At 34.6% G+C, this 10,487-nt stretch overlaps 2 protein-coding genes across 3 annotated transcripts in view; both read left to right on the top strand.

Moving 5' to 3' along the window:
• The first annotated feature begins 394 nt into the window (after nucleotides 1–394).
• LOC112529351 (nuclear transport factor 2B) lies at nucleotides 395–4,440 on the top strand. Of its 2 annotated transcripts, none has more exons than XM_025140599.1 (2): nucleotides 395–792; nucleotides 4,105–4,440. In XM_025140599.1, the coding sequence occupies exons 1-2, from the start codon at nucleotides 496–498 to the stop codon at nucleotides 4,177–4,179; spliced, it is 372 nt and encodes a 123-aa protein (XP_024996367.1). In that variant the 5' UTR covers nucleotides 395–495; the 3' UTR covers nucleotides 4,180–4,440. The 2 variants fall into 2 exon arrangements, with proteins under 2 accessions (XP_024996367.1, XP_024996375.1); XM_025140607.1 differs by lacking the exon at nucleotides 4,105–4,440 and adding an exon at nucleotides 874–2,587 and having other exon boundaries at nucleotides 409–792.
• Nucleotides 4,441–6,600: 2,160 nt separating this feature from the next.
• LOC112513381 overlaps nucleotides 6,601–10,487 on the top strand; it is a 7,915-nt gene continuing 4,028 nt past the window's right edge. Inside the window, exons 1-2 of the mRNA XM_025119623.1 lie at nucleotides 6,601–6,954; nucleotides 8,482–8,486. Of these exons, the coding sequence (XP_024975391.1) occupies nucleotides 6,758–6,954; nucleotides 8,482–8,486 (202 nt within the window). The 5' untranslated portion in view covers nucleotides 6,601–6,757. The remainder of the gene's footprint in view (nucleotides 6,955–8,481; nucleotides 8,487–10,487) is intronic.

Below are 10,487 nucleotides of genomic sequence, written 5' to 3'. Positions count from 1 at the left end.
TCAATGATTATTCTAATTATATTTTAGATTTTTTATATTTAAAATGAGATGGTTATCCTGTATTTGATTATGTTTATCTGCAGTTAGTTACACGTATTCAGTTATGGGATGAAATCGGATAGGGATGAAATTGTTTAGGGATGAACGAGTTTAAAAGTTTTAAGAGTTTAAGAGTTTTAAGAGTTTTAATCAAATGCTTTATAATATAGTATAGATAGTATAGATATAAATTAAGTATCTAGTCGGAAAAAAGCATCCGCTAGGACACAATTGGTTAATGTTTTTAGAAAAAAGACAAATATCATTAAAAAAATATAACCATGGGGACTAAATTTGTAATTTACTCTTCTAATTATGATTCTTAAAAAACCGCTAGCCAGCTTTAAAACCCTATATTCCAAATAACCCTTCTCATATACCCAATCCCTGTAGCGTTTTGAATCAGCTAGGAATAGAGAGAGGCAGAAGAAGGCTGAGAGACGATCGGAGGCGAAGATGGATCCAGACGCTTTGTCGAAAGCATTCGTTGAGCACTACTACACCACCTTCGACACCAATCGCACTGGCTTAGCTAACTTGTACCAAGAGTCTTCCATGTTGACTTTCGAAGGCCAGAAGATTCAAGGATCTCAGAATATCGTCAACAAGCTCACATCTCTCCCTTTCCAGCAGTGCAAACATAGCATCACCACCGTCGATTGCCAGCCCTCCGGTCCTGCCGGTGGTATGCTCGTTTTTGTCAGCGGCAACCTTCAACTTGCCGGAGAACAACACGCTCTTAAGTTCAGTCAGGTATTTCTTGAGACACCTCTATTTTTTATTACCTTATTGCTGTCTATATTTATTTGGATCTTATTTGATTCTTTTGATTAGGTTAATTCGGGTATTTATATGAGATTTGAGTTTTAAACCTTAATTAAGCAATCAGGAAACCTAGGTTTTGTGTTGCGGATGAGAGAATCCGGTTACTGCAGCTTTAGTTTTGTTGTCAAACGCGTTTGTCTGTTGGGTGTTGATTTGGCAGAGTATTAGAGGAATGCTCCTTTTTCATTTAAATCTTACAAGAAATGCTTTTCTATGAGTCAATAATTGGTCAGGATTTATGGCATAATGAGGGATATTTAGTTGCTTTTGTGTAGTGTTTGTACCGATCTGTGTGCTGTTTAGTTAATGTTGTGAAATAGAATTATTGTTAGGAAATAGCAAGTATGGATCTCTTATGCACTAGTATAAATGGGATAGAACTGGTGTGCATTATGTTTGGATCTGTATTCTAACGAGCATCTTGAGATAAGATTTGCGTTGCCACCTTGAAGGTAACATTTCAGTTTTTACTTATCTCATTTGAGTCTTTTCTTAACTCCAGAAGGTACAAGGTGGTATATGTTATTGTTTGTACCCAAATGAAACCCGTTTAAGGTGTTTTTTTGTTAACCATGGGTGTCTAGGCCAGTTTGGGCGTATCTCAACTAATCCCAGGGGCTGGAGAACAGCCAGAAAATTCTTTATTGGCGTGACCTCAAAGGAGGATCTTATTGCTAGTTGAGCTAACCTGTATCAGTTTTGACGCAAATGCTTGGCTATTGGTACCAACTTGTACATAAAGGGGAACACTTTTGTGTTGGAATATATTTCATATTTCTAGTTAGTGTAACCATCATGAAATTGAAATTTAGTACCATATTTTACATTATGGACTCATATTTACACTTAATAGGTTGTTTCTGATCTGACAGTCTTTGCCTTTTTGGAGACCATCATTTTGTGTTGAAGTGCTTACTCGCGTGTTGTGGATGGAGTGATTTATGTTTCGAAGTTTTAACTGTTGTAGTTGGCTTTAGGTTTCGAGGAAAACCATTGTAGTTGCAGAAATTCCAAAATAAAACTCTTCACCTTGAAACTTGGACACTTTTGTCCATTTCTCGCAACAACAATGGTATTCTTTTGAATTTAAAGCCAAGTACAATTGTTAACACTGTTTAAAATTTTCAAGCATTCTTTTTATCTTTGGTAACTCTAATGGTTTTCTTGAAAGCTAAGGTCAAATATAATTGTTGACACTCATTACGAATGAGTTTTTCTTACTTATCCTACACATAATTGCTTGATTTTTCTTGTCCTTAAATCGCTGGCTTACATGGACGAGCCCATAAAGTTACATTGTATTATATGCTAGAGTCAGCTATAAAACCTCATGATGTCCTTCCTTATCCTAAAAGTTATATGATTTATAATTTCTAGAATACAGCTACTAGTTTCATTTTCCAAATGTGACTGTGGTTAGAGGGAATGATGATCTTTTAGCATGTATTCTTCATTTTCTTTCTTCCTAATTTTCACATTCACGAATGGGCACATGGGCATAATTTTGGGTAGGGAGCTCATAGCTGATGATGGTATATGGGAGTTGGAGACTGTTAGGTTATATAGAGATAACAGGAACCTCCAATTGAGAGAACCAGAGGGAAGGAGAGATTAGAGGTGTGTGATGGATTCAATGGTAGGACAGGCATGAGATAGAAATTAAAGGGAACCACACCATTTGACGGATTGAGTACCTGAAACACTTGTTGAGAGAGAAAATAAAGGGAAACACACTTTTCAAGTACTTGAAAGGCTGAAACACTTGTTATTTTTAGTTGTATTTAGACAATGATCTATAATGAAGTGACGTTTCTCATAAAAAAGTTCTGAAAATGTGTTCAGACCTGAAAACTTGTTTCTAGAATGCTTCATTCACCACTATTTGCATTTCTCTGGTCTACTTTAGAAGTTCTTTATGGTATTAGGTAACTAATGCATTGATTTTGATTTATTAAGTGGCATTAGTGTCAATGCACAGGTAATATGCTACGTAACCACTTTTTTCCCTCAAATTATATGTTTCTATGCAATATTTTCTTCATTGGGTCATAGTGCCAATCAACCCTCCATTTTTCCAAGTATCTTTATCTTTACACATTTGAAATGTATATGCATGGACTTGTTTATGAATACCTACAGACAATGTTGTTCTATATCTCTGGCACTTAGAACGCCACAGAAGTTTTGCATTAGATTAAAAATTTGTGGAAGGATACTAGCAGTTCCAATGGAAGACCATGCATATTACCCAACACATCGCCTCCTGTTATTTTAGGTCTGTTCAGGCTTTGAAATTCAAAAAATTGGGATATTTCTATTCTTTGATTTGCATAATGGCAAGTGTGTTGTTGCTTCTCAATTGAGAAATAATGGAGTAGATTATGGAGATGATGAGCATTTGTAAATTGAGGAGGGAGCAGAAGAAAAAGAGCGGATTATAATGATATTACATTAATATTTTTATGGGCATCTGACTGAGTATAATTAGCTGATATTGTTGCCTTCTTGGTATTACATGATTAATGATTCAATGAATGCTAGTTGATTCAAATTGTCATCCAGATTACCATGTTTTCCAGATAGGATAAAATCTGAGAGCCGGAATTGGTACTTGTTTGTTGTCTCTCTTTAGTCCTTATCTATATATGTTATTCAGGAAACAGGGAAGTGTAATTATTCAGACATTATGATAGTTTTGGTTTGTATGTTTTGTTGCACTTGTACCTTATTCCATCTGTATGTTTGAATTTTATTGCTTACTTTTAACTCGTTTTTCAAAATTTAGTACTGCTTTTTTTGTTGTACACCATATCAGTTTGTTGTGTGCTATCGTATATTTTTGAAACTACAAGAAGGACACAAGTTTCCCTTGGTAGAGTTGGTTTACAAGGCTTTTCTTCCACCCCAGACCCGAGTTTGAATCCACGTTAGTTGTCATTTTCTTAGTTTTTAGCTTTTATTCTTAGATTTATTATGTTTCTGAAAAAGAATTGCAATAAAAGACTTGAAAACAGGACCTCACATATGAAAAACAATGAACTAACCAACAGATCAATGATGATTTTGTGAAATATATGTTATATTTGTTTCTTAGAGTCAAATGGTGCCACCACTTGAAGAAATTTCTAGGTCCGTCTTTGCTGTGCATGAAAACACAGTGACCAATAATGTTGTTCCGTGAATGTTCTGTTTTCCATGAAAATTCTTCATCTTAATGTTATCAACTGTCACCATGTACAGATGTTCCATCTGATGCCAACACCACAAGGAAGCTTTTACGTGTACAACGACATATTCCGCTTGAATTATGCTTGATTCCAGAACTCATGTGAGTTGCGCTGGTAGACTAACATTCACATCTGAATAGTTTGCCTGTCAATTCTGTGTTTTTTTACTGTTCAGTTATTTACATTTATTGGCTCCCCCTCCCCCTCTTCTCTTTGAGAGATAGAATTGCTGTTCAACTGGTGTCTTCTATTTTAGTATTTTATCTGTGTGGAACATCTTCTGGTATTCTGTTAAAAGATTATTATCTGTTTTATGTGCTAATAATGGCATAGGCCACTATTTGATGGTTTAAACTGGAGTTGGTTATAGGTGTAATGGGGCCCTATATCGCAGAAATTATATTATCAGTTGATGAAATCGAGGGTTTTAGTGGCCGTTTGCCAAACTCTTACTAGGTAAGCGCTAATAGGGTGTCACCAGACTTACAGATAATCATGGCAAGGACCAAGAATCCTACCTGGTAGTAGGCATAGGAAGGACCAAGAATCTTATCCGGTAATAGACATAGCAAGGACCAAGAATCTTACCCTGTAATAGACATAGCAAGGACCAAGAATCTTACCCGGTAATAGGCATAACAAGGACCAAGAATCTTACCCGGTAATAGGCATAGCAAGGACCAAGAATCTCATGCGTAATAGGCATAGCAAGGACCAAGAATCTTACTCGGTAATAGGCATGGTAAGGACCAAGAATCTTACCCGGTAACTGGCATAGTAAGGACACAAAATCTTACCCGGTATTAGGCATAGTAAGGACCAAAAATCTTACCTGGTAAGTAAGGGAGAAGATTCTTACCCAGTAAGCACTTACTGTGTAAAAATGCTTACCATATAATCCATTTTGATGGCCTAGAATGTTACCCAACAAGGTAAGTGAGGATGACGACTTTGCCGGTGAACACTTACGCGATAAGCATTTGGTAAATGACCTCTTACCCGGTAAGTGAGTGTGATGACTCTTATTGTAAGTGCTTAGTTCCAGATAAGGTTATTGCATCCCATCTTGATGGCCAAGAATCTTGGTAAGGTTAGGGGCCGCTTACCTAAACACTTACCTGGTAAGCATTTACCGTTAAAATTCAACACTATCGTTTACTTACCGGATAAGATTTTATTCACTAAAACACATCGTATGCAACAATTTATCCCGGTAAGCGCTAACCATGATAATAGTTCTCGTCCTCACTCACTGGGTAAGACCCTCGATTCTTGTCTTCGCTCTTACCGGGTTAAGATTTTTAGTCCTTGTCATATTCATCGGGTAAAGTAAAGTGACTTGCTTGGTAAGCGTTTAGTAAACGGCACCTTAGTGAGAGCCATGACTCTTACCGCTAATCACTTTTGACATGTTTTAGTGGGGGTTGTCATCTGCTACTGCCAAAATATGAAGCTTGATGCTGAATTGTAATATTTGGCAATTTGTATAAACTATCCAACAAAAATGTAAACAAAAAAGATGGTATGATCCTATTGATTGAAGTTTTATGTCATTTGACTTGATCCACAACTTATAACCAACCCGTTAACCAACAAATGAGTAAAAGAGCTGTCGTTTTCTTTTATATCAACGTGGAATAACATGTCTTAGTTTGGGACGCAACGTTCGGTTACATATGACTTTTTAGTTATTATTTTACAAGTGTCTGAGTTGATGTCTGTTTTTCACAAATCAAAAGTTCAAGACTTGAAATCAAACAATTGTTTGTGTTTTTGAATCCCTATTCTGTGTTTTAGTGATTGACAAATACAATATTGAAGTAAATAGAGTATTTTCAAAATAATTTTATACATTTTTTTATATAACTTTATTTCATATACTTAAAAAACAAAAAAATCTGGTTAAAAAGCTCGAGTCTCAGGAAGCTGATAAACCAATTACAATTTTTTAGAGGGACCCGGTTATGACTGAACTGGTCGTAAAAGGACCGGCAAATTTTTTGCATCGACTCTAACAACGTGTACATGACTGTTTATTTAATTCTGTTATTATTTAATGCTCAAGTAAAAGTAAGCATTGTTTAACTGTTAAACAAAAAATTGTTAAAAAAAAAAGACAAACCTGCAACCCTAGAAAAAAACAAAAATTTCTAGTGGCAAGTTAAATGACATTTTCTTCATCATTCAACTACCCACCGTTATGCAAAGTATGTTAGAGCCACCATGAAAACCATTAAAATTTACTTTGGCCTTCTAGGAGGTCAGAGGTTCAAATCTCACCATAAGCGAGAAAAGTGTGTGAGTTTATTTGTTGTATTTATCGTATATAAATATTATATACTTCAAAAAAAAAAAACTTCTAAAAATTCTTGGAGCTTTATGGTAATTGTTTTTTACAAACGTGACTAATTAACCCAAACCTATAAAGTTGAGGGACCAAAATGCAATTACTTCTAAAAAACCATTAGGAAGTGGGATTCAGTTTTGAATCAGGATAACTTGAGTAAGCAATCACGGGACGCTTTTCCTCTTTCATAGTCATACCTATCTTGTCTCTTCCTCCACCATTGATCCTTAAAATCCAACTGTATATACACTTCTCAGATATCAGATAGAAGTAGAGAGAAGAAGGAAACAGATCGATCAGAAGCTGAGAATTAGAAAAAATGTCGGATTGGGGACCGGTGTTCGTGGCGGTGGTGCTGTTCATACTGCTAACGCCAGGACTGTTGATTCAGATTCCCGGTCGCAGTAAGATGGTGGAATTCGGCAACTTCCAGACGAGTGGCGTTTCTATTCTGGTTCATTCCGTCATCTATTTTGCTCTCATCTGCATCTTCTTGTTAGCTATCGGGATCCATATGTACTTAGGTTGACATATAATTTCCCAAATTTTCATGTCATACTCTTTTCTTCCGACTTCCATTACTGGTTAGTTGATTACATATTCTGGATTTATTTGAATTGGATTGGATTGGATCGGATAATATTTTGATTCAATTACATGTCTCGGTGAATATTAGTGATCGAATCATACGATTTGGTTTGAATCTGTAATTGGCGATCAGTTACCGTGAAATTTGGATGTTGATATCGTTTTCCATCTGATTTCTTCTTTCTGGTTTTGGATTTGAGAAATGCAAAGGACCTGCGCATCAACGGTTGCGATTGTGCGTTGTGGCTGTAGTTCAGCTGACAAAGGGGTAGAGGTTGGGTAAATTTGTCCAAATATAAGACATGTCTTATTCAATCTCAATATTTGAGTCAGTTAAAAAATGTCCTCTTATATTGGTATTTTAAAAAACGGGCCTTATATGTAACTGATTTTAATTACTAGTAATCAACTTTTTGTTCAAATAAACTAAAGTCAGATATAATTAATACAATTGATAGAAGGAAAGTATTAGATTTTAAAATGACATTGTATAAAAAGTCACCAAACGTCAAAATAAGTCCACTAAGGTGTGAAACCAACGACATTTAATTTAAATCCAACCAAAACTTATAAAACGACTAAATAACCTAAAATTTGAAATTATTTTATGGTCAACATAATAATCCATACTTAATAGTTAAGCCAACGGTTGTTTTTTTCTGTAACATCTGCAGCATGAGCTTTAGCAGTAGAAAAGTATATAATGTCGAACCCATGAACAAAGCATCCTAGTTGTGCATCATTAATTACTTGATCTCCTAACTTTTGTTGAAAAAGTGTGACGGGTGGGTTTGATTTGGCGTCAAGATGCTCATAAAGCTGAAGATGTATGATCAAAATTTAGGGACGTAAATGATATGAGACAACTCGCGAACTACTCGAGATCGACTCGGTTAAAGCTCGGTCAACACTCGACTTGAATAGGCTTGGCTCGAACTCGACATATTAACGAGTCGAGTTAAGCTACCCAATACTTGACTCGAAAAAATCGTGAGATACTCAATTATTTTATATATAATTAGTTTTAAAATATAATAAGTTCTTATGATAAAAATTGTAAAATATAAATAATAAAAATGTCTTGTATTTTTTGATATTTATACAAAATTATGCACTTTTAATTATAAAAATTAATCAATATTTTTTTTATTAAAATCACAATTAAAAAAAAGACAAAAAAAAACTATAAAAATGGTTAGTGGAATTGTCTCACATTGGAAGAGAGATGGTAAAGGAAAGAAGAAAAAAGTTATAAAAAGAGAGGGAGGTGAATAAAGTTTCTAACTTTATCTTTTGGAAGATGAAGTTTGAAGTTGATTTCTTTAGTTTTATAAAAACTAAGAGAACATCTTTAAGTTTAAAATTTTATAAGAGAAATACTCTAAAATTTCATAAATTTCCATAAGTGAGCATGGATCGAACTTGATTTGAGTTTGAGTTCAAGCTTAATTTGAGTTGCAGTTCGAGTTTGATTCGAGCTTAGTTCGAGCCTAATTCGAGTTCGAGTCGAGCTTGAGAAATAGTTATCGAGTTCGAGTCGAACTTGAGAAATAGTTATCGAGTTCGAATCGAGCTTGAAAAATAGTTATCGAGTTCGAGTCGAGCTTTGATTTTTATCACTCGTAAGTTTTCAAGTTGAGTTCGAGCTTGAAAATGAGATTTTGAGTTCGAATCAAGTATAGTGATACTCGAGCTCTACTCACATCATTTACACCCCTAATCAAAACGATTATTTTTTTTATACACTAACTTTTGAAGTTTCTTTTAGTTTAAAGATAAGACCCAATAGCAAAAGCAAAACAGAAAAGATAAACAATTGCACACATAATGTGAACACAATTTTATTTTTATAAGAGTTTTCGATATTAAAAAAATACATAAACAAAAAAGCACTTATCAGATCATAAACATGTATGTAACATAAAAAAAAAGATTGATTAAAACGAAAGGAAAATATTAAAATTTAAGTTAAAAGCAAAATTAATTTCGTGCCATAATGTTATTTACAGGGACGTTCCAATCATTTTGGAGGTCCTGCTACATCCAAAAAATTTGATTACATTGCATAAAAGAGATAACAGAGAATATATGTTAAGAACAAAAATGGCTAAACCTAAAACAATTAACAATCTGAAACTAAACCTAAACCATTAATGATTTGAACATAAATAATTTCGGCTATAGTTTTACACAGGTCGATAAAAGACCCTAAACACATGTAAATTTAGGCCCTAAAATTTCGGGGGCCCTATTCAAAACCTCACATTTAACATGCTAAGGAACGACCCTGGTTATTTAGCATGGTAGAACTTAATCAAGCAAAAACGAAACATTAAGGGGCCGTTTACTTAAACATTTACCCGGTAAGCGCTTAACGGTAAAATTCAATGTTATCGCTTACTTACCTGGTAAGATTTTAGTCTACCAAAACGACATCATATATAACAATTTACCCAATAAGCGCTAATCGTGGTAAAAATTGTCGCCACCACTTACCGGGTAAAATTATTGGTCTTTGCCATATTCATCTGGTGAGGTAATGTGACTTGATAAGCGCTTACCCGACTAAGCATTTGGTAAACGGCCCCTAACTTGTGTTCTCGAAACATTTTTATGAAGGAAGTGAAAGGAAAAAGAGAAAAATAGGAAAAAAGTAAAAGAAACTCGTGTTCTTGAAATTTTTTTAAAAGATAAATGAAAGGAAAAAGATTATAAGTTTCCTTCCAAAACTTTCCTTACAGATGGTGGAGGAAATGGAATTAAATAAAATAAATTAAAACTTTTTAAAAAGATTATTAAAATTACAAAATCATCCAACTTTTTACAATAAAGAACATATTTTTAAAGGGTATATTTGTAAAAAGACACTTTTTATTTCAATTATCTCCTGTCAAAAACATGAATATTTTCTTTCGTTTACTTTCCTTCTTTTCCATCCATTTCGTTTTTGCCCAAATTCAAGAACACAACTTAAAAGCAATTTATAAATAAAAAAAGGATTGTTGTATGCAAAAAAAGAATCGAAGAACCATTGTATGCTTCTTCAAGCGAGATGAACACGAGTAGGGATGGTGATTTGGCCCGACCCGGTGGGGAACCCGGTTCACCCGACCCGGACGGGGACGGGGATTCCCCGCTAAAACGGGTACCGGGGCCGGGGCCGGGGATCCCCGGTAGAGGCAAACTGGGGCCGGGCCCGGGGCCGGGTATTGTATCCCCCGACCCGCCCCGCACCCGGTATATATATAAATATTAACATTTTGATTATTTGGGCTTATAATTGATATGTCCAAATTTCAATCCTCTTCTACTCTTCTTGACTAGATATGATGTAATTATATTAACAYTTRTTTTAAMTTTTACATTTCTTTGGATTATTGTTAATTTTACAATTTTATTATTTTTATTAGGCAAGACTAGATATGATGTAATTATGTTGTTATGTTGATCATGCTTAGAAA

Source organism: Cynara cardunculus (assembly GCF_001531365.2).
Source record: "Cynara cardunculus var. scolymus isolate 2C chromosome LG 1, CcrdV1, whole genome shotgun sequence".
Lineage (NCBI taxonomy): Eukaryota > Viridiplantae > Streptophyta > Magnoliopsida > Asterales > Asteraceae > Cynara > Cynara cardunculus.
This window is presented reverse-complemented; position numbering and strand designations above follow the sequence as displayed.